At 42.9% G+C, this 24,897-nt stretch overlaps 1 protein-coding gene across 1 annotated transcript; it reads right to left on the bottom strand.

The window, feature by feature from the left end:
* Positions 1-2,363: 2,363 nt before the first annotated feature.
* LOC119461260 (interferon-related developmental regulator 2) lies at positions 2,364-24,655 on the bottom strand. The gene is made up of 12 exons (XM_037722493.2): positions 24,460-24,655; positions 15,068-15,196; positions 14,045-14,132; positions 13,891-13,971; positions 12,773-12,974; positions 12,069-12,122; positions 11,215-11,375; positions 8,285-8,393; positions 7,429-7,560; positions 6,865-6,993; positions 6,051-6,140; positions 2,364-4,723 (listed from the first exon to the last, which is right to left on the bottom strand). The coding sequence occupies exons 1-12, from the start codon at positions 24,488-24,490 to the stop codon at positions 4,640-4,642; spliced, it is 1,290 nt and encodes a 429-aa protein (XP_037578421.1). The 5' UTR covers positions 24,491-24,655; the 3' UTR covers positions 2,364-4,639.
* Positions 24,656-24,897: the final 242 nt, after the last annotated feature.

Here is a 24,897-nt window from a genome sequence, read left to right on the forward strand (position 1 = left end):
TGCTACCCAGTGTGGGTGGTGGAGTGGCATTGCGCTGCTAAGCCCGAGGGATCGAATCCTGGCCGCGGTGGCCACATTTCGACAGGGGCAAAATGCAAAAAACGCTCGTCTACCGTGCACATTGGGTGCACATGCAAAATTAACCTGGCCCCCACTAGGCGTGCCTCATAATCATATTGTGGTTTTGGTACGTAAAACCCCAGAATTATTAATTTTCTGCATGTGACTTGCGTTTCGGTCGCAAGCACGATCGGTGTGCTATGGTCACGGAAATGTATCGCTCTGCTCGTTCTATGCTAATTAGGTTCAGATCTGCAAGACCTTCCATGCAATAATTGCGTCATATCTTGCGACATGAGACATTGTTGAATCAAACTATACGAGTCCTATTTGTACCTTTTGTCCATATCTGACATATTTTTGGTCGCCAATTCGAGCAACGAGAGAAGTGCCTGTAGCCTTCGTAGTGTTGCCTGCTATGTATGGCGCGAAGTACAGTCTTTTACAAAACTTTGTGGTTCATTGCCATTACACACAAGTAGGGCATCACGGGCAATGGTGGTGTGTGCCTCTGTTGTTTAAACACTGTTGCCTCGCAAACAAGCCCTCAACATCAGTTGGAACACACATTATATACACTTCGTCGCAACACCATTCGCCTCTTCCAAAGCTCTTTAAACTACCAGGACAGTGTTCGTATGTCCTTCTATTTTTACTGCTATTCTTTCCTTCATTGTTGATTTTTCATTAATCATGTTTTAAAGAAAATATTTAATTGCAATGAGCATTATATATTACAGTTGTCTAGTTTAAGCCATTTGTCATACTTGCCAAACTGTGAATTTAAATATTTGTAATATTCCTGTAGAGACGGCAAAGAGAGGGGAGGAGCAACAGCACAAACTCTTAAGTTTACCTTGAGCACATGGCTTATGAACAGAACCTATTGTTTGTAATACATGACGCAAATTCTTAGAACAAGTTCAAAGTTCGCAGGTATGCAAAAGGTTCACAGAAAGATGTAGTGATCAGCAGTGGTCAAACAAAGATGTCTCTAAGCTGGAGCCTGAGGGAGCCCGAGACATCCCTTGTTTCCCCACTTGCTGCCATTTTCCATTTTATGCGAAAGGAACAAAACGGGCAATGCGGCCGTGAAAAACAAAGGAGCTGGAGCTGTCTGTGGTTCAAGGCTTCATTTTAGTACTAGTTTCAAAGAGCAGCATACATCGTAATGTGACTGGCATGTTCCATTGCTCACTGCTGAATTGAATCGCTACCACACCACCTCGCATTTGTGCAAGTTGTAAACTAATTTTCAGAGTGCGAAGTTAAAGGGACTCAAAAGAGTAGCATTAATATGCTTTATGCCGGTAAACTATTCTTTCAAAACTCGCGTGTCTCGATTCTTTTGGTAGAAAAAAAAGGTTACACAAGCGGAGAAAATGAGGGCATAAATATTTGTGCCAAAACCTAGGCATCAGTCTGTTGGTGCAATGTCCTAAAGATTTCGTTGTTGTTGGACTCATTCTCAAAACCTGCTAGGACCAATCTCATTCACAAATGCAGTGAAATCTATGGATAACTCAAAACCGAAGACTTATTGGCAAGCACCAGCTAGAACTCGAGTGGCAGCACCACCTACTTTTCATTCTTGCATCTTTTCCAGCTTATCAAGCTTCATGCATGTCATAAGTGTAGCCATTCTTTTTTTCCTATTGAACATCTTGTGCACCTGATTTGAAAAACACTAGTTGCAATTTCTTAGCACCTGACCCTATTCGAAAAACACATTTGTATTAAAGCTTTGTCTGTGGCAAAATGTGTAGCCACCTCAATGGGAACAATAACCCCTTCAGGTGCCTAATCTGTTAAGTGAAAATTTAGTTAAACCTCGTATTGTATCGTCAGAATTATGAAAAGCAAACAGCTGCAGAAAAAATTACAAATTTTAAATTCTTCAGAAAATTTTCACATTTACATAATGCAGATTCTGTGCTTGAATTCTCTCCAAGAATACAAGAGAGACGAGACAACTATTTTATGTATTTCAGCATACTTGGAAAGTATCTATCCAGCCAGTTGAAAAATATTGCGAAAAACAAAGTGAAACCCGCTACATAACGACATGTTGACAAGAGCGGACGCCCAGCCAACTCGTTTTAGTAAAGAAAATCACAAACTTGAAGCATGTGTTCATTCAGAAGTGTTTCAAGATGTACAAAGCATTTTTTAAATACTTCAGCGCTTTTGTTGCACTATCTTGGTGTGCACAATTGTACACAAATTGGTCCCAATATACCAATTGCCTTTAATAGTGGATTGTGTTGTACACCGCAGTCGGAGCAATGGACACGTCATTCAGGTCAATGGAAACTTCCAAGCATTTATTATAGACAAAAGTTTTTTCACAAACATGTACAACATTCAGTCTGCATAGCAAGGCGTTGCAAGAGCATTTCATTGGCCGCCTGTGCAGACAAAAAAGAAAATGGCATTAAAAACCTCTAAACAAGCATCATACGCAATAGTAGACAACAATGTATCTTAAAAATAAAAGCAACACAAAGAAAAACAACTTTCTTATTCAAAACAAAACTGTACACAATAGAAGTCCCCGCAAATAAAACAAGCGTACGCAAATATGTATTGCAAAATATCTGCCAATGTTCCAGGCTCTGTCCCAGCTAATAAAGTAAATTTCATGCACAGTCATAGTCAAAAATAGTTACTTGTGTGCAGTGTGCACAAACAGCTTTACCAGTTGGGCCTTAACACACCTACCACTGTTATCTACGTCCCTGTTTTCATAGGAACACTATTTTATAGTTGCCTCAAATTCAATCTATTAAAAAACTAAGCTGATGTGCTTTGATATAAAATGCACCTCCAGGTCTAAATGTTTGAGCTGTCCTTTGTTCGTAACATTTTTTTTTGTGACTGTACATTCGTTGCTCCCAGAATGGTCTTTTTATAGCTTTTTTTTTTCTGTAAGAAAGATGCAAATGCATTGCATAGAACTGCAGTTTTTTTTTTCTTCAAAATAGACGACTTTCCAAGACTAGATGAATACCAACAAATAAAAAGATATCTACACACAGTCATAAGAACATGTCCGCTTGCTAGACACCTAAAAACCTATCTACACGCCAGAACACAGTGACGCGACAAATCCAGTTCACGCAATGCCTGGCGACTGTGAGCAACACTATCACCTCTTATTCGTAAAAGCAGCTTTAAACTTACTGGCTCAGCGATATGTGTTGACATTTTCTGCTATGCATATCATGCCACCAAGCACTACCACTGGTGCTTTAAAATAAACAGCCGCATTTTTGTCCGACGTGAAGATTCACCACCGCCATGGAACACAATTGGAATAATGCCTTACAGTCTCCACGTAACGCTAAATGTAGAAAATTTTTTCTTTAGGTTGCTCAACAAACATAATTGTTTTGAACGGCCAAGAAAAAAGAAAGAAAAGAAAAATACCGGGTCACTTTTTTTTAAAGCAGACTGCATCACGCAATGTCTCTTTCACTGTACCTGTGACTGCAAGACTTTTCGGAGCACCGGACCATAGAGGGGGAGGGGAGGATCAAAATTCCTTAGGGCCAACAGACCTGCACCAGAACTGAAGAGCACTGCACACTTCCCTGCACGGCCACCAGATGGCGGCCATGACAGCTGATAGTTCGGCGACGCTAGTCTTCTCCCTCTTCTGTCCCATGTCTTCCAACAGTTCAGCTGGTAAAAACTCTCGAGAGAATCGGAACTGTTTGTCAACTTCAGCGCTCTGAAAACTTTAGTGGTCACGTGTATGTGCAGAGAACTGCGCACTACTTCCCAACAAGCTACATCCATTTCTGTACAGTCAACAAACTGCTTTGACCAAAGCACATCTGATGTGCACCTAGGTATTCGTGGCAGTGCTCTGTCGAGTTAGAACTCCTATGTCTCCAAACAAGTATCACAGATCCACTGGCCACCCTCAACGCCAGCTTGCTGCACCTCCTAATGTGTCTACCACTCCAGAAGCCATGAGGGCACATGCAATAACCTGTCTCAACCTTCGCGTTTGCGGCATGTGTGTTCTGTTGTTTCTTCATAGCCTAATGAATTATGAAAACTGGGGGCTCAAACTCAATGTACACATTGCAACAAAACTGTGTCAGCAGTTGTAATATAGTTAAATACATGGAAAAACTTTCTAACATGACATGTTACAGTTGGATATTTAGACCAGAATTAGTATTTGACCTTGACTCACTTACACGCAACAGCTTTTCTTTCAACAGCGTGCACGGCAGCGTTACACTGGCCCTCTCACTTCACGACGCCAAGCCCATGTTTCTCAGGAATGCAAGAATATAAGCACAAGAGCGCTGATGGTGGATCGGGCGAGAGGAACGCGGGAAAGGGCAGGGGGAGCAACAGCCAATGCAGTGGAAGTCCGGTGACAAGCTGTTTTGCGCTGAGAAGGGGGACCATCTATCTCTCTCTCTGATGATGGCCTTCGGGACTGATCTCCGATGCGCCCTAATTGTGAGGAGGAAGTGGGTCACCGCATCCCCCCCCCAAAAAAAACAATTTTGTGACGCTGTTGCCAGGAAGATTGCTCTCTGAACAACCATAGCTGCTGTCAGGCGTAGACGTCTGCTCTCTTGTCGCGCAGCCTGTTGCGGGTCTTTGTCCGAGCACGACAGCTTGCCAGGTTCACCATGTGCTGCACAGAGGATGGTACAAACGAGTTCTTCAGGCTCACAATGCAGGCCGCATTGTACACAACACACTGAATTTTCAACCAAATAATCAGACCCTGCATAGCAGTCAAAGCTCAATTGGTAACCAAGTCATATTTGGAGCGAAAACCTCATCAAATCACAAATTTTGTTGGGTCGATTTTTTTAAAGCTTGAGCAGTAAAAGTAATTTTACAGGTTCCCAGAACATTCCTGTATATTATCCTGCCAGTAAACGCTTATAAACGAATTACTGCAAGAAAGTCGGGTCATAATAGAAGACTGGCGATGTTCACTTCCATGTATAGCCTTATCTCTGCATTCAAGGGCTTTCCTTATCTACGGCGCCAGTTGACAGAGACTATCTCTGCATGCATCAGATCATACAACCATGGGAAATCGCTTCACTGCTGCGAACAGTAAACAGAATGCGCAAATTATGTCCCGATCACGATCAGCAGAAGCTAGGACAAAACAACTAAAGAAACGCGAGATAACCAGATCGATCTTGAAATGCCAGTCTTGGAAACAACTCAAAATGCACAGCTTGCTGCTGCCAAAATGCGCGCGAAGCAGGCGCACCAGTGATTCAAATCTATGTCGGACAATAGGAGCGCTTCATATGCACCACTTGACTGCTGTAACAAAGATCAACCTAGTTTTCTTTTTTTTCGCAATACCTTTTTTTTTTCTTCTTTCATTTCTGCATGCATAAATACGGCGCTGCAGCTATCTTAAGCTCCAATCTCTCTCCTGTTTACGGTGACATCAGGATGGCGGCAATGCATCAATGGAAAGCCACGCGATCCACGTGCAATGGCACCTCCCGAAGTCCGATTTTCTAACAGTTTTTGATCACAGCACACTAGGAAAGCGGCACTTCCTTGATTTCTACCGCACCTTTTGTTATATTTTACCACAAGGTAAAAGAAGGTTTGAGGATTCCGAAAAAATATAAATTGGAAAATAGTAAATTTGATTAAATTGACAATTGCCTCATCCCTTCTTAATGTTGCTGCCAATATTACAGTGACAAAAGGCAGAATCAGATTGATCACAATTAGTGCTGTGCATTCTTCGATGTAAGTAAGCATCAGCAATTAATCTGGAGTGTAAACAGTGGTCAAACTCAACCTGCGAGATCAGATTTGACGACCGACAACATACTATTGCTGTGACTCAAGTGTTTTCACTCTCTTTCTAGGAACAAATTAGCCTAATAAAGAAATCCTTAAGTAAAATTTTTGGCAGTGTTTGGCTCTTCAAAATCGCTACGTGACAATACGCCTTGGAAAACAAAAGAAACACTCACCCTCTCAAATTTTGTTACTTTTGAAATGATGTGGTCATCAGCCGCTATTACAGGACCCAATTCAAAAATGTCCCTCAGGAGCTCGTTGGCCTAGAAAAAGAAAAAAAAGGGGGGGTCAGCAGCTGTAGCATTTTGTACAGGCTTGCTTCAACCGGTGACATACAGCTTTAATTATACAGTATTCTGACGTAGGCTAATTGGCCACATTTGAACACTTAAGAGCAAGATCTCCATGCTATAAACTACAAAGTTCACCACATTTGTGCTTCACATAGCTAAAAACTGCATGAAAGCCACACACTATAAGTTGAAATAAGGACATGGCCAGCTGACACTTTTCCCATTATAAACTGAAAACTTCTAAGCTTGCCCTGAACACACGCCTATTGTTGGATACATACGCACTTTATTAACAATGATGTGGCTGTAGGCGCAGCACACAAGAAACAGCAAACGTGAAATAGGAGAGACTGACACACAACACACATTTTTTTTTTGTCCACAGCGACCTTTTCAGCGACTTTGCTCTTGCCGATTTCACCTACTTCAAGAACTTGACTGTGTAAACTTGCTCGAATTAAGTACCCTCCGGCGTCCATTTATCATCAGAAAGACTTCGAATGAAAAGGTTTGGAGATTCACAAGCAAGCATTTCTTGCGAAGTTTCATAAAACTTGAAAGTTCGTAATATCGTAAAACGAGCCCAAATTCGGAAGCATCACGGAAATTTCATCAGAGTTTGCAGGTATGCACATCGCATGCACACAAACGCGAACTAATGAAAGATCTATAGCTAAGAAAGAACCCTGCTCACAGCCAGATGGAGGTTCATGCCCGATCCCAGCAGTTGGCAGAAGGCATCGTACTGCAGTTTGCGGCTCCAAGTGTCCAGCTCAAGAACTTCGCGACCGAATTTCACACTGATGTCTGGCGAGGACCCTTCCTGAAAGCAAAAGTGACGAGAAATATTAGACATGATCCACTGAAGTGGCTTGCATGTGCATGCTTGCAGAATGATCAGCGACGTCATCACAGGTTTAAGGACACCTACATCTATCCATCCATCACTGTGACTGCACTGAAGGTTTACACAAGGCTGTGGGGCTTTTACATTATGTAGCAACACCTCTATATTAAAACTGTAAACCCTTCAGGGTGTAATCTTACCACACTACAATAATTGTCATCAACTTTCAGTTTTACAATGCACCCTAAAGGGTGTACAATTTTCATCACACAGTTGACAGGATCCTGATACCCTTTTAGAAGGGAGCTGCAAGATGTCTTGGAACCTTATGTGTTGGCTAAAACCCTTATTGCCAGCAAATTTTTGAAAATGAAGTGAACAGCCATCGGAGACACAGCACGGATCACTCACATGGACAGCCCGATAAACGTCGCGGAAAGTGGAGCGTTGTTGACGGCGCTCTTTCTTCGCTCTGAACTTCTGGCTGTCGGTGGCAAGCTGCCGGAGCTGGTTGCAGAGTGCGTCCGATGGTTCCTCAAAATTCTAGCAAGACAAAAAAACAGTAAAACCTTTAAAAGGAAGGAAAATAGAGCCATCTGGGGAGCAGATGCACACTAAATATTCTGTCATAGCCTTTAAAAACTTTTCAAAACAAAACGAACAGGTCAACGCCCCTCACTGAAATTACAGGGATTCCAATCGGACATGTCAGTAAATGTACAGAATATGCAAGAGAAACAAGCTTTGGTGAAATAAAGCGTATTAGCACGAGCAAACTGCAACTGTGCAATCGTGCTTAGAACACGATGATATGGAATGCAACAGCACACAGTCTTGAAGTGTTCTACTAAGCAGAAGGACAAAGAAAAAATTTGCATCAGCTACCGCATCAGCTAAAAAAAAAAACTATATTTAAACGCATCAGCTCGTGACTGATATGGTACAATATTAAGATGGTGATATCTCCTAGATGAGGAAAGTATTCAAGTTCTAGATCCACACATTAGCATCTCCACCTAACCCGTTCACCTATCAGAAGGCTGGTTTCTCTGGTTTGCACATACATCAAAGGTCTCCGCTTTCAACGTTTTTAAGCTGATTCGGCATACTGATTTTTATGCAAGTAATATCCCATTTGCTTAAACAATCAACCAAAAGAGGCAGAATTACACCATCTGACACAGTCAACACAACATTTAAGAGATAAATGTTCAAGAATTAAAAAAAAAAAAAAATGCAGTGCTATGTAGACAGCGGAGAAGCGTACATCATCATAGTCTCTGGCTACTTCATAGATGATCGCAATCACTTCGCCAGCCGCAATGCGCAGGTCCAGATCCGAGCTCTCTAACAGTTCTTGAAGTCGGGCCATGTTGCTGCAAAAAGTTCAAATGCAAGTCCAATCAGCATCTCCCTGGCAAGCGAGAGGAGGGTGAGGAAAAGAAACAAGAGAAAGCAGCACCAGCTTCACGCACAAGACAATGAAATAAACTAACAATTAGTTGCTACGGGGCGGTTTTCATGGTCGTTCACGGCCAGCGAGACAGTATATTATATAACATTTACAAAGTTTTTTTTACATGACCAGCACCCCTATGTGTTGGTGTCTACAGACGAAAGCATTTCATACCTGCCAACCTGTGAACTCGGAATATCATAAATCCCCCCTTACTCGACACAGAAAGGGGGGGGGGATAGAAGGTATTTATTAAAAAGCCTGTGCTGAAGACACTTTTTCAGGGACACAAAGGCTTTATTAAGAAATGAGGTGCTTGCTGCTGTCGTTCAGTGGCAGGAGGTTTGTGGGCCACGGGGGTTAAGTCGGTAAGCAAATGTTTACAGCAGTTTATGCAGCTGATAAAACGACTTTCCTCACTCCATATAGCTGTCTAAAAATTTGCAATCAATGCTTCGCCTTTCGGGCGAAACTGCGATTTTCTTTTTATCGCAATGACTTTTTCAGTGACTACTTCAGGAACTAAATTTGTAAACTTTAGGAAAAATTCGAGAGTTGGCAAGTGTGGTATTCCAGGTACTGCGCTAAAGAGACCCCAACGTAATCTGAAGCCTTCTACTGTGATATCCAGTCCTACTAGACATAATAACCGGTTAAGTGTGGTATTCTTAGTAATTTGCTTTAGGGGATACAACCACTTTTGTGTGATTCACTGTCATTGCCACCGTGCTAAGAGAGCATGCTTGGCATTGTGCCAGGAAAATGCTGTTGCCCATTGACACTGACATGTACGGTGCTAGCCATGCGAAATCGAGCAAAAGTGATTGCATCCATGGCAGTGAATGATAATACCACCCCTGGTTATTATATTCCGAAGGACTGAATATGACAGTGAAAGGCTTTACATTACGCCTCTTGTTAATTTACCGTATTTACTTGATTCTAAGCACCCCCTTTTTTTTCATGATCGCGAAGCCCAAAGTGAGGGGGGGTGCTTAGATTCGAAAAATCTCCGTGACGCTCGGCTGCGGCTACGCGCCGGCGCGCGAGCGCCACGAGTCTGCACGCCTCTGCAGTCCGGCTGTGCGGTGAGATCGCGCTGCGGACGCCGTGCCACCTCGGGACTCCGACTGCTCCGTCTACGCGTGGCGCGCGAGCGTCACGAGTCCGCGTGCCTTTGCAGTCCGGCTGTGCGGCGAGATCGCGCCCTAGTACCACCTCGGTTCTGCGACGGCTCCGACTCGAAGAGAGTGTGCAAGCGCGCTTGGCGGCCTTGGCTACACACTCTTCTTAACAAATAGGGGGGTGCTTAGATTCGCATGCAAACTTTTTTCCCAATGTCTTCACGAAAATAGAGGGGGGGTGCTTAGAATCGCGAAAATACGGTATATCTTCCTCTATGACAGTAATGGTATACTAATACCTCGTTGATATGTTCCTGTTACATTTTCCCAGCTCTTGCATTCCAAAACATCAGTCCCGTTTGCGTACCTGCCCCACAAAATTGTTATACAGTAAAACCTTGACCCTCTTTAATTCGGAAAATGGGATAATTCGGACACGTCCTATGGTCTCGGCCGGCGTATTCATTATTCAGTGCAATCAAACTCATTATTCGGATGTATTTGGCCACACATTGGTTAATTCAGGCAACTTTCAGAGCTCATCAAGGGAGGAGCGCTACAAATGTGCCACACAAAAGAGCAAAAATGGAAAAGAGCTAGCGTTACACTAGCGTCCAACCGAAACGAAGCGGCGGAGTCCGCACCACTTTAGTCTTCAGCAGAAATCGTACCTGAACAACAGCAACGCCGGAATGCGTCGAGCCTATTTGTGCGTTTAAAGCCTTTATTCTTGTGCTTACTGCTGTGCATAACACCACATTGGCCGCGGGCTCTTAAAATTGAGTCGTCGCCATCCATGATCCAGTAGCGGCCGCGGTTCCTTCCGCAGTGGTTGCGGGCAAAGAGTAGTTTCGTTTTGACTCTGTACGCGCGCCGGTTGCGAGCCTAAAAACTGCGTACGCACCATCCATGATCGCATCGATAGCGACCATGGTTTCGTCCACAGTCGTTGCAGCGAACAGTAGTTTCATTCTGATTTGGTGCATGCGTCAGCCGCGTGCCTTCAGCACTGCGTGGTCGCCTTCATAATCGTGTCGACAGCGGCCGCGGTTTCCCCCGCAATGGTTACAGCAAACAATTGTTTCGCTTTGACGCGGTGCAAAGCTGTCAAGGATGAAGAGCACTGACTACATCGCAATGGACCGATGATCTGCTGGCAATCAGCTCACTGGCGAAAAAATAATCTTTTGCGCGCAGTAGTGCAAAGTGCGTCGCAAATGAAGGTGCACGACGCGGCCAGGCTTTGAAGGAAGTCACGAGGCCTCGATTGCCACTGCAAGTGCCAATGAGTCACGAGATGACGAGAATTGCAGCTTCCGCACTGCTTTTATGCAAAACAGCAGCAGGATTTGCTCATTCATTCACTAAATAAACGCGTGTTAACATACTAAGCATTTGCTTATTGTTTTCTGGATACCCACGATAATTCGACATTCGAGTTAATTCGGACATCTTTTTCGGTCCTGTGGAATCCGAATTATCGAGGTTTTACTGTAGTATGTTGAGCTTTCCCGGATCATGTAATTTTTTTCTGTGGTCCCCTAAGAAGTATAACAACAGGGTTCTACTGCATATGAATGGGCTAAAGCGATGCAGGTTTGCTACCGCTGTCCCTACCTCTTGGCCTGTGCCAGCAGCCTGTCCAGGGGTGCCACGGTGAGTAGCAGACCCCAGGCCAGAAGGGCAGCACTGTGCACCACGGTGGCAGGGCTGTTGCCGGTTGATGGTTTGGCCCCTGACAGCGCCTGCCACAGGGACTCCATGCAATTCTGCACCTCCTGCACACCATCAACCAATGAATGAATCATTCAATCAATCATTTTCACATGAGAAAAGAAATTGTCATTTTGTTACACAGGAAACCACAGAACTCATTGGCAAATCTGCCAAAGTTTTTGTTTCTCTCATGATTAGAAACCTGAGGAGTGGTGCAACTTCGTACAATGATGGCAGCGGGGCAAGGCAAGGTTTGTGCCCAATTGCCTTATGTGGTATGTTTCAAATGGTCAAGTTAACAAGTTGTTGATAGGCAAACAGTGTTATTTTTTTTATTATATAATTGTAATGCCAAATTACAAGCTGTTCAGCAGTGCTGGCAAAATTTATTTCAGGACATGTGACATTTGATTTTCATGCTGATTGTGTAATCACAATTGTGAAATTATATGTTCAAACATGAAAGTATAACTGCCATGTCCAACACACAAGCATTTCTGGTTTTGTGATCTGGCTTTACATGTGTTTTAGCTAAGGGCTGAATAAATCAATATCACTGTCAGTGTCACCCTGACTTGTAATCACTATCAATATAACTGGAAATAAGGGAGAGTTAAGCAGAGACGTTGGATGGAAAAAAACAAAGCTACACACAAGTTACACACGTGAAATTTCACCGGTTATCTGCTGCACAGTTTACATGGCCTACCCAACTTCAAGGATCATTGCGCCTATCTAAACAATGGCCCACTTACTGGATAGTTGTCAGACTCTGCCACAAAGCAGCACAGGCCAAGGGCTGTTGCACACTGAAAGAGAGGCGATGAAAACAGAAAGGTCAGGACCTGATTGGCCTGATGGGACTAATACATACATCACATGGGCACATTGAATGGTATTACACATTATCTCCAAAGCCAATGTATGTGTGTGTGTCCAAATGCTTGCATCAATATCATCAAAGACAGGTTTCACTTGTGCAGTGTCGTCCCTTTTGATCTGATCTATTTGTCGAAAATGAGGCTTTTTCAAGGCATTCAAGGCATTTGTTCATTTTATTTGGGAATTATTTTCCTGCCATTAAACATGTTTACACAATACCAATAAGCGATTTGAAATGTAGAAGAACTGTGTCACTCCTTTCAGTCAAAATCTTTCTCAGCAACTGGGCCACAAAATTTTCGTAGGGATGCCTTCCGCCCAATTCTATGTCACTCTTATCATTCACCGCTCACGGTTGGCTGGTCCCATCGATAACACGGGCAAAGCGTAGCTCTTACCATTGATGAAGCTAAATAGTGCAAACGGGAATAGGATCGGAAAGTGCATCACAAGATCGCAGCCGTGATTCACGTCTTCACATACGTACAAACGTCAATGGGCTTCAAGATAGGTCACCTAACAGTCTAGATTCATTAAAGGTTTGCCTTCGACATCCCTTTGAAGAATGTCATCACACCTTTGCTCGCACTGATGGTGGCTGTGCTTTGTCCAGGAGCAAAGTGGTCAACGGCTGAAGCAACGTCTGAAAGAGGCCAGCTGCCTCCTCGCCAGCTCCATAATGAACACAGGCCAGTGCGGCCAGGGTAGCACATACGCCTTGCTCCTCGCCCCGACCTTTGCGCAGGCCACGCTCCACGAAGTCACAAATAGTTGTTGGCCTGCACCAAGGAGTGCATCAAGTTTGCAGTACACAAAAAAAAGTTATGCAAATACAACTCACATGTTAGAATCTTCATCAAGTGAAGCTTTAGTGAAGTGGTTGAAGTTGCTATGCAACTAAATGTGATTCATGCAATTGTGTTTATTTTCATGCAATGTTTATGTTTATTCTCTACACCAGATGCTGAAATGCAAACAGCAGTTCATATGAATGCACGCTGTTAGTTGTCAACACAGTGATGCCATGTGGACGAAGGCAATGTAAGATGTTTATGGGAAGAATGGTGAGGGGAGGTGAATGCAGTGATAAAGTAGAATACAAATGACAATGGTAAGGCTTACTATTATTCGCCCATTTCATTCCTACCACTGTGGTCTAATGGAAATTGGCAAGTGCCAATTCGTCTCAAAGAGCGCAGTGGCGTTCGCACAAGAGAAGTATACATGCCATTGTGGCTTAGGTTAGAAGCTGTAGTGCTGGGAGACCGAGGATTGGTCCCACCATCGGACACGCAATTTTTAAAAGATTTTTTTTGCGAACCTCCCCACGTTTTGTGACCGTGGCAGCCTGACTGTTCTCTTCAATAACACATCGTTCAATAACATTCAACAAACACACACTCGTGTTTCGACTATGCACTCGCACAAAGCTTCGCTGTAGATAGATTCCAACTGGTTGGATCTGCTGCATTTTTTCTTTTTTCTGTGTGCAAGCTACTTAGATTAGTGCCGTGCACTTGTTGACTGCTTAAATGTGCTGTATACACGTACCAAACTACAAATAAGCGTACACAACATAAAATAACTGCGTGTGGAAAGCAAAACAAAAGTTTGCATCAAATTTTAACTCGGAATTTACAAGCATTTCTATAGATGCTCAATAAAAGGAATTCAAAAGAGAGAGCTTGGGCTTACCGGTCAATGAGAAAGTCATACAGATATCTGTTGGACAGAGCTTTGCGAATGGCTTCCAGGCAGGAGAGGCGTCCTTTGGCACTGCAACAATTCATGCAAACAAAGAGTGACTTAATGCATCTTGCACGAGTGGCACAGCAATGGCACAATGTACCTTTTCTGAGATGTCCCTTCAATCGCTTCTTTCAGTTTATCTTCAAAATCATCATGAAGCACACCATCCTCCACATCCGCCTCACCAACTGTGAGAAAAGGGACATGCACAGGTGACGCAAGGGACAACAAATGAACACAGCACAGCCCTGCAAGACTGTTTGACCATAGCAGACGAAACCTGCTTAGTCGCTAGGCAATGGTGTCAAACATGTATGCCTAATATTATTCCTGTACACTCAGCAGAGAGCCTATAGCATCATACAAAAATACTGCCTGCACTTTCCTTCGGTGCTCTGAAATCCATTTACTTTTTTGTGTACAGTATGATCCACTCATAAAAGCAACACCTAACTGGTAGTAAATACTTTATAACTGAAACATTTCTTTGACTACGTTGGGGAAAAAAGGGACTGATGTTAAGCATAAGACACCCATGAGCATAAAAATATTTTACAGGCCTTTATCGCACATCTCAGACGTATCTGATGGTGGGTGTTCCCTTTGACAGTGGACCATACCGCACATTCCTATGCAATTTGAAACAACAGCCATTGGTTGGATTTCCTCAGGTGCCACAACTATGCAGTGCTTCTGGAAGAACCACAATTGAAAAAAATCTCATCACCGACAGAGAAATGGCAGCCTCTGGTGGCCGAGAACAATACCACTGTACCAATACTATGGTGTTGCCTGCACCACCAGCACTATTCAACTCACAACGGAGTGCAATGCACAAATTGATGCGTTCTAATGTGAGATCATAAGCTTTCAGCAGCGTTGGAAGTGGAAATAAAATCAAGGGAGTTGGCCGCCGTCTGCAATGACTGCCCTTGGGGACAGCATAGATGGACAGTGCAACAGCAGGCAAGTTTCTTTGTTACTTAATTTGACTTGCAGCAGTATAAATGTACTTGCTGCACTGTATCAATGCATTACTGCCTCAGGGTTGATTTGACTGCCACTGCAATACAGCGGCACAATATTGAGCATCAGTCAGCGAAAAGGATGTTGCCAAGATTACCAGTGCCTTCGCTGCCGCATCGAGATTCTGATGCACAGCTGAGCACACTGGCTGTATCAGCGTTGGACTCGTCGTCGCTGCTCGAGGGCGCCAGGCCGGCCTCAAGCCGGGATCCCCGAAGGGTGCCACCTGCAACAGCAAAAGGAGGCACCGACGTCAGCCACCTCGCCACGTTTGCCGACCTTCACGCGACTCTAAAAGCTGCAGCTTGCAACTGCTGTGAATACGCAGCAGCTATCGATGGCAGCCCCTGTAATTAGGTCAGCAACCTGCGGGAAGCCGGCTGTCATTTTCCCGTCCCAAAGTTGCGTGCACGAGGCTGTGGCAAGACAGTCTCTCACAGCAGGCATATGCCTGTACATGTGCCATGGGATCAGTTAAATAACTGGGAGACCTTCTTGTCGCTGAACACTGCATGCAATAAAGCGAACGCCCTGAGCTTATTCTGCTAGATTATTAAAATCACTGAATGGGTGTCAAAGGAAGGCAAAATTCAAGGGTGGTTCAGGATGAGATGGAGTGATTGGGAAGTATGCAGGTGTGAGATGTAGTCAACTGAAAGAAATGAGGAAGCTGATGATCACAATGTCTTCATCCCAATGATGACGACCTTAGGCTGATTATAATTACGATCATAATCAGCAACACTAACCTGCCTACCAAGTTTGTGCCAATGCATTCGTGACAAGCCGGTGGTAGATCGTAAATACCCCCACTAACGCTCGGACCAGTTTTCTACATGTTGCGAGCAAGCTCGATGATGTGTGAGAGGATCAATAAGAAATAGAGAGAAAAGACGCAAATTGTGCAGAAAATGTGCAGGTGTTGTGTTCCCTTGCGCAGCAAATTCGATTACCATAAATGCACCAGGTAGGCCAACAAGATGTGCTGATCAAGAGGAAGCGTTCAGAACACCCAATACTAACTAGAAGCTTCTGGATGCTAGAGCAGTGCATGCATAACAAGCGAAGCATAGAAAGGAAACGAGCAACAAAGGAGCTGAAGAAGCAGGTAGCACACGACATATACGAAAAACAGGTAAAAGAAATTGAATTGACCTGCGAGCAGTCATTCATGCGAAACATTCACAGCCCTGACAGAATTAATTGGCGGTACAGACTACAGATCCACTGTAGCACTTGAAGGTGCTCTGAAAAATGCAGGCTTCAAGAGGGAAATTGCTAAATGGCTTTGGTTGGGTGCTTGACAAGCATTGTCAACTATGGGTATTCAGTGGTGTGGCAAAAGCGCAGCAGAAGTATGCATCTGTAGTACAGCAAGGGTAGTGCAAAATGAAGGAAAACTCGACGGTAGGCTTGTCAGTTGAACGTACTAAAAGTTGTGTGTGGCAATTAGGAAAGAACATGATTGGAGCAAGTAAACCAACAGAGGACAGTAAGCACAAGCTATCAACTGTTTTTATATTTCAGAAACTTGATAAAGGTATACATGTGGCCACATCGCATGTGTAAGATGCCCTGCCAAGACTACCTACGCCATCTTGCTTAACCAGTGACAATCGATGCTGTCGGTAGGCTCAGGAAGGAATCTTTGTGTGCGATGAGGCCACATATATATTCTCAAGTTTCTGAAAAATTTAACAATTGATGGTTTGCGCTCGGTGTCCTTTGTTCGTGTATTTGCTCGTCTCGTCCTTTCGTAGCGTTCGCGCACATTTTCTGGTAGTCCAAATGCAATATTGAGAAAATAATTTTGGTAATAGATGGGCATTATTGTGAAGAATGCCAGAAATTCTTGAGCTGGATTACTTGTAAAGGGAAACATTATTTACATGAAAAAGCAATATGCATCCTCGACTTAACAAAATGTCACTAATTAAGTACTCGCCTAATTACTTTATCGCACATATTGCAATTTTATTAATTGTAGCCAGTGGGTTGCGTAACCACTTGGAATGGATTTTCAGGATGACACCAGCTTGAGGCATTCATTCCCGAAGTGTGCAACGAAATATATTGGTGTTCCAGTTATTTTAATGTTTTAATGCATAAAACGGCTTTTGGTTTTAAAAAAATTATGTGCAACAGCAGCGCATTTTTAAAGCAAGTTTGATGGTGCATATCTTGAAAATTGTGTCACCCTCTGAATTCTTTTTACATGGCTATACCTTGCAATTGCACCACCTAAAATTCATAAACTGCAATATGTGCTATAAAGTTATCAGTTGAAAACTTTCAGCCCAATTTCTCTTGCAAGTAATGTCCCCCCTCTTTGAGGGAGACAAAGACTCGAATTGTGCTATCTGCCACGGGCATTTTTTTTTTTTTTTCAATTTCGGCACTCTTAATAACACCCTGTATATTCTTAATGTGTTGTAAGTGAGCAGAAAGGCTATTGGTTAATTTCCTTTGAAAGAGCTGCAAACAATGCTTGTTTTTTTTTCTTTCTTTCCTGGGATGTGGCCAACAGCTCTTTGGCCTTCTTGCGAGGTCAACGAGCAGACAAGAATGACTCACAGCAGGCACCAACACAGCCTACCCGAAAACCCAGATTTGCTAAATGACTGCAAGTCAGCAGTGACAGTACCCTCTGGATTTGAGCTTTTATTTTGGTTCAAGAACACTCAATGAATTCAACACAGTTCTGCCAGAATTTGTACTCTGTTGCCATTTTTCTACTTGTGTAGGAAGAAGACGTAGCATTACTTAACACTAACAACTGAGCCTTAACAAACTTCAGAGAATCCTAAGAAAGGCTGTTTGGTTCGTTTATTCTAAGTTTAAACGTACTGGCAACGCTTACTACAAATGATGTCTAATAACATTTCACCTTTCGAACTCAGGATACTTTTTTTTTTTAATTTAATTTTGGGGTTTTATGTGCCATAAGAACTCGGGAGACAGAAAAACCATTTATATTTTAGAAAAACACTGCCTCATACGATTTCCAAATGGGATTCTTTAACTGGGCTTCTACGTGTAAGTGGGATGTTTTTTTTTTTTTTAGATCATACAGAATTTATAAAAATTGCCTATGGTAGATAGCATAATTGTAGTCCTTGAGCCATATTGCTCGAATGAGGCGGACATTACTTTCTGGAGAAATTGGAGTGCATAATTGATTAATTAACAAAAATTCACAATATTCTTATTTTACGGCACATATTGCAATTTACGCATTGCAGCTGGTGAGCTTGGAAGGCATATCTACTTCGAATGAATTCTGAGGATCCCCTGGGTTTCAATATATGCGACTTGAAACTTGCAGTAAAAATTCACAACTGTTCCACTATTTTTTTAGCAAACCAGTTTTATGCACTTAAGTCAAAAAGTAGGGAAAACGCCTACATGCACTTCGGGAGCTATTATCTCAAAACTGTTGTCATCCTGAAAATTCATTCCAAATGCATATGCCTTACTATGCTGGCTACAATTAGTAAATTGCAATAAGTGTAGTGAATTTTAGGGGCGAAGCTCCTTAGGGTGTGGGTCTGTCCCTCCTCTGTAGTATGTAGTAGTAGTAGTAGTAGTAGTAGTAGTAGTAGTAGTAGTAGTAGTCGTCGTCGTAGTAGGTAGCCACGTCTACTTTTATGAAAAAAAAAATAAAAAATCCGAAAGTTATGTCCGTAGCGCGGAATCGAACCAGGGACCCCTCGCTTCCGAACGCACGGCGCTAGCCACTACGCCACGAAGCGCACATGGACACACGCACCACGATGACAATACCCAACATTAATGAAAGACTGCGCGTTTCTAACGCGTTTGTGCTAGTGCGTTACGGCCCGTGTAAGAAGCTGGTGTAAGACGCTGTGGCCTCTCCGCCTTACCCCCGTATTCATAAACGCTCCTCGACTTGAACTTGACTTGCCACCGCCTTGGGCAGCGCGTTCGAAACGCGTTGAAGGCGGTGGCAAGTCAAGTTCAAGTCGAGGAGCGTTTATGAATACGGGGGTTATACTCTCTCAGCAGTCATGTGATGGCGTCGGCAAACGCGGTGCACGTTCCGGCATGTGTAAACGGCTGCGTAAGACGCTGTGGCCTCTCCCCCTTACTAGAGAGTACTGCACGTTTCTAACGCGTTTGTACTAGCGTCCCCTTAAGCGGGAGATGGTGCAATTATAATGAAGGGCACTGTTATAAAATAGGAATGACGTCACATATGGCGCGTGTCATTGGTGGAAGTCAATCGTTCGATTTAGTGCGGCGAGACTGGGCGACTTACACGGAAGATTCACGGTTTACTGATGATTCCCTCCGGAGCTTCGCCCACTCATCATCATTCACCCCATGGATATGCGGTGTTTTTTTGTTATTTAGTTCATTATGCATTCCACTTTCTCATGCAAGCAATGCCTGCCTTCTTGTGTAATCCAGCTCAATAAATATACTGTCTGCCACAAGCAATTATCAAGTATTCTGCAGAGTCTAAATGAAAAAAACACCAGGTATATGCTTGTTCATACTCATGCAAACCTGCTGTTTTATGAACTTTTAAGTTTGTAAAAATCACACAAATCTGACAACATAGAGGGGAGGATGGGGGATGATAGCAAGCACGTTAGAATTTTGCCGTTGAGTACGCGTTTTTTGTGGAATGCAAATACACTTCTCAAAATGATGATTTAACTTAAGATGCAGCACACAAGCAGCAGCGACTGACAAACAACATTGTTTTATTGTGATAGCCATTATATCGACACTCCAAACAAATTTTTCCGTCGACGTCACTGTGAGGTTCTATACATATTTAGGTATATGCCATATACGCATTGCTATATGACATGCAGTATATGCGGGTGATATTGCCACACCATTCCATCGCTAAGGTTGCTCATACCTGGTCTTACATTCTTGACAAAATTATTCCTCAGAATTTCGAGAATGGTAGCCCAACAAATGACATGAAACAAAACATGAACGGCGCATGCCTTTCATCTTATATCTTCTCAAGACTTAAACATTAAAAGTGTGAATAACAGAGCTCGAACCTGAAAATGATGTAATTTTATTGGCGCGGCTGTGCACTATCTCCGGGATCGGCCCAGGAAAGAGGTTTGAAACATAGCTGATACGGAAAAGTAGTGGTAAAATCTATAAGGAACACAGCTTTAATTAATAAACAAATGAAATTGTCCGTTGGCACGATTGAAACAGAGGAGCCCTAGCACAACAGCTCGTTTTTACTTAGGTTACGTTTACTTCAATTCATACGGGCACTACAGCTACGAGTCATACACTTCGTCTAATATGCTAAGTTGCTATCCCATTCATTACTTCACCATTAAAGCAAAACTGATATTTTTTTACATCATGGTGACATTTTAAAATGACACTGCTGTTGCCAATTTCGCCAGTTTCAGGAACTTGTTTTTATAAACTTGTTCGGAAGCAAGAAGTAACCTCTGCCATCCTTTCACCACCAGAAAGACTTCCAATGGAAGGTTCGGAGACACAAGGGCTAAATTCTTTCACAACGAAAATTTATTTTTCGTAAAGCTTGATGAAACATTTGTAAAATCATGACACAAGCACAGGAAAATTTGGCAGAGTTGGCAGGTGTGTGATGTCTACTTTATCTTGCTCCTCTCATGAATTGTCCGTCCTGCACGCGTCATATTTGAGACTGCGGTATGTACCAAACTAAAGAATGATCAACTAAGGCACACACCAAGTATTTATTTTACACTTCTGGCTTTATTAAAAAGAAAAGAGAAACACAACCCGTTCATATGTATCCCACATGAACCTGAAAATCAACTAATATAGCCAGTCACGAGTCCAACTTGCCACAGGGCTAAAGGGCACTTCACATGGCGCTCGTCACTAGGCCTTACACTATCTTAATGAATTGGTTTGTGATGACAGCGCCACGTGGCAAAACCTAAAGAGTTTGCTATTTTTTCACATTTAACTGTCATGGTGACAAAGGCAAGATAACTGCCTGTTCTAATGGTACAATTGACTCCTCAATGCTATCTACCCTTTAAAAGCGTACTTTGCCTCAAAAGGCACCCATGCCCATTAAAATCATTTGGCTATAGCATAATGCAAGCCAAGTTTTGAGTGCCCCATCTCAGTTGAATTGAAGTGTGCAGCTGTGATCCGTCATGGCCATTTCCTTTGAGTGTGAACAAGCTATTCTGAATAGCGTATCATCCCTTCTCACAAGATACTCAAAGCAGACACTTAGAGCAGGGAATGCAGCACCAGGCACACACAGACTACAATCAATGCTGCTACCATTCCTGGCACTCAGATGGCATCACCACGAATACCGAAGTATGCAAGTACTCCCGAGCGTGATTACACAATATGGCCAGCTTAGCTTACCAAGTAACAACGGCTTTAAAATAAGCAGTGGACCACGCACTTTTTGTCTGCCCCCAATACACTTTCAAACACCAAGAGACATTCAACTTCATTAACACAAAATAGCAACAGGCCATTAACGGAGGCTGTCTTGCTAGGTCCCTGTTAGCCTATAACGACCAAGTGACCTACCCATGTGATGCCCAACTTTCTGAGCAATGCAAGTCTATGTGCCTAGCTGCACATGAGAGATTAAGACACAAATTTGCACATGTTTACAACCTGCTACCTGTCCTCACATTACCCATTATTACACTCCTTTTCTTCCATTTCCTTTAAGCAAAGTCGCTATACTTCAGGCAGACATCTCTGCACTTACCCAATAAACTAATGACCCGTATACATGTATGGCACAGCATAGCCTTAGTTATTTTTGCGCCGATAAACTGCATTTAACTAATTTAGTAAACCTGTAACAAAGCAGCGGTAGAATTCTCTTACCTCATCAGGTGGGCAGCCAAAGGTAAATGCAATGCACACCCAACTGTGTTACATTGACTAGCACATGAAGGTGAAAAAATCGGCCAACTCCAGACTATTAGCCCACTTCAAGTGCCAGGGGAGTGATGGTACTAGGTCACAATACAAGTCAAAACCAGTATTAACTATCTCCGCAGAAATTACTGAAAGCAGCATCATTTGATATTTCAGCAGATAACCTTAATTTCTCTGCTTGGTAAACTGTAAATGGGTAAACATAAATGCATAACCTCAAAACGTAAAAATAATAATAATAATAATCATTCATTCATTTAGAACTAAATTGGAACAGTACCTTTTCCTTCTCATGGAATTATAAGCTGCCTTAGTACCCATTTATTTCACATTCCTTGAATTATGCTTTTTGTCACTATTCTGCATTAACAACAATGTTCTTGCTCTTTTTATTCTTATTTGTCTTGATTCATTTGAGCCCATCTCAACTCTGCAATGAGTTCTGGGCATCACCTGTATAAAAATGTTGTAATGTTTCTTTTGTTTATGTGACAATAAACTGGTTGTGACAACATAAGCAGGGCATCAAGAATACACACACAAATTCATTTCCTCACCCAAACACATAGTTGATAGGTGCTACATCATACTCTGACAAGTGCACCATTCTCAAAGATGTAACAGATGGGATATATTAGATTGATTAGTGCACGCACATGTGTGTGTTTAGTTTTATGACATAACAGCACCTCAGGCCATACTGCACCAAAGACAAGTATTATAGTTGTATGAGAAGTACGAATGACACCAACAGGTGCGTGCATGCCATAACCAGCTGTGTATGCTACATAACCCATAAACTACTTATTGACTGTTTAAGGAGTTATTGAGACAGCAAGGCCCATTTTCAAATGCAGCTGTTGTTTGCAACTTTACGTGCTTCCTTCGTCCTGGCCATGTGCATTTAATCTTTTGTTTTTGGTAACTGTAGATGGAGCGTTGTGAAATAATGCGAAAGTATATTAGATAAGTGGCAGTTCACCACGACAAGGCCGCAATTCACCCCCTTTCAACTAGAAGCAAGCCTTCATGTACTGCAATTCTCCAATCCTTGCCATACATCACACATTCCTGCCTTTTCCTGAACCATTCATTTATTCACGCTTGATTTATGCAGAGAGGATGAGTGATAATCTTTTATGGGCAAAGCACTTTTCTGATAGATGTGCTGCCTAGTTTTATTACCCAAAATGAAATGCAGGACACTCTCGCCACGAAGTACAATGTGCTATAACGACATATGTCCCCTCGTGTATTCAGTTCACATCTTTTCATTCTCATTTATCCTTTTCATGGTAGGGGAGGTACGATCTGACTTAACATTCTAGAGAAAATGAAAGGATAATAAGTCACCTTTGTGTCAGGCAGTCAAAAGGACAACCAGCAGGTTTTGGAACTAATACCCCATTGGGGGCAAATAAAGCCTTGAACCATGCTGTGATCCAAGATATGAACATGACCATCAGTTTCTCATTGCTAGTTAAGCATCTAAACATACCATTTTAGATCTCCCTTCCAACTCCTCACATAGTCTGGCAGTGCTTCCATACGAGTTTATTCGAAAGCGCATGTAATATAATGTTTTCATTGCGCTTTTCCCATTCGAAAAACCATGTTCAAGCTATCCCAACTGCAAACTCTCTTGTGTAGATCCCCAAGCATCAGAAATCAACGGGGCTACCACGTTTTCATTTCCTTTGTTTCATTCTCAACGCATTCCACGTGCTCAACACGTTCCTTTATGATCAACACTAGCTCAACGTCTTGTGTAGGCTCTAGAGCAAGTTCTTCCAGCGCAATGACCATTTTTATACCATCGGCGCCAAAATAGGCGCGCAAACTGCGCACACGAGTGAACAGACAATATACACAATTTCATTGCTCCCGTTTGAAAGAATTTATTGCGCAGAAAAAGATACGAATGAGAAGGCACTGAAACAAGCCGCAGCACGAAATATTGACCAGTGTTAATAGCTGACTTTTCTTGGCGCCCAGTTTTCCTTTCAATGAACTGACAACTTCGCGACACGTGATTTCTCGCGTTAGACTTCGGTGGCCAAAAGTTTACGAGAATAAACCCAAAACAACGGCCTGCAAGTTTTTACAGGCGCCACGGCGTCATGGATGTTCTACGAGGAAAACGCGCACGTCAGTGAGAGTTGAGTGGCGACCTTGAACAAGGGCCCAGTCGAGTTATAAGGTATTAAAGCCGTTGTCACTCGGTTCAAATTACAGCACTAAGCACAAATATTTTGCCAGGCCAAATAACGACAAAACTCCGCGCAGAAGTTGAAGCCAGACACGCAAAAGTCGAGTCCAACTGGCCAACATATGGGAGCGACATTTCATTCAAACTCGGCTACAAGGTCGGCTGGTACCAGCGACAACCCGCGCGCTCGGTTCCGTTCTGGGATCGAATTCCACGCTGAACATCAGCTCAGCGCTGCTTGCGCTCGTAAAATTGACAAGGCAAACAATCCAGAGTCAGTTAAAGCGAGCATCGTCAGCGGCGAAAGTGACAAAACGCTCCGTGACTAGCACTAAAGATTAGGCCTGATCGACACTTACCTCCCTTGGATTTCTTCTTCCCTTTCGGCATCGCGTCCAATGGTCTAGCCTAAATAACCTAGGAAGCCCCTTAATCAAGAAGGGCAACAGACGAATATCGATCTAAATATGTAATCCTTCTCAAAGACGAAATATTTGTTTACAAATGCGAGAGGCTGTATCCACATGGTGAGATGAACGTCTGATGTGACAAATACCAAGAACAACTCCAAGCTCGGTTTCACAGTGGCGCTGCTATTAAGACAGCATAATAGTCACACATAATTTACTTTTACTTCCCAAAAACACTTTATATAAAGTAAATGTGAACTAATAAATAAAAAAATGAATATTACAACTTTTAAATAAAAGGTAAAATTAGTCCGCCGCTAGAGGGCTTGAGTAATCAACTCGCGTGACAAATGTATTCAACCCTGTCGCCCTTGTCTGCGCAGCGCT

Source organism: Dermacentor silvarum, chromosome 8, assembly GCF_013339745.2.
Source record: "Dermacentor silvarum isolate Dsil-2018 chromosome 8, BIME_Dsil_1.4, whole genome shotgun sequence".
Classification (NCBI taxonomy): domain Eukaryota; kingdom Metazoa; phylum Arthropoda; class Arachnida; order Ixodida; family Ixodidae; genus Dermacentor; species Dermacentor silvarum.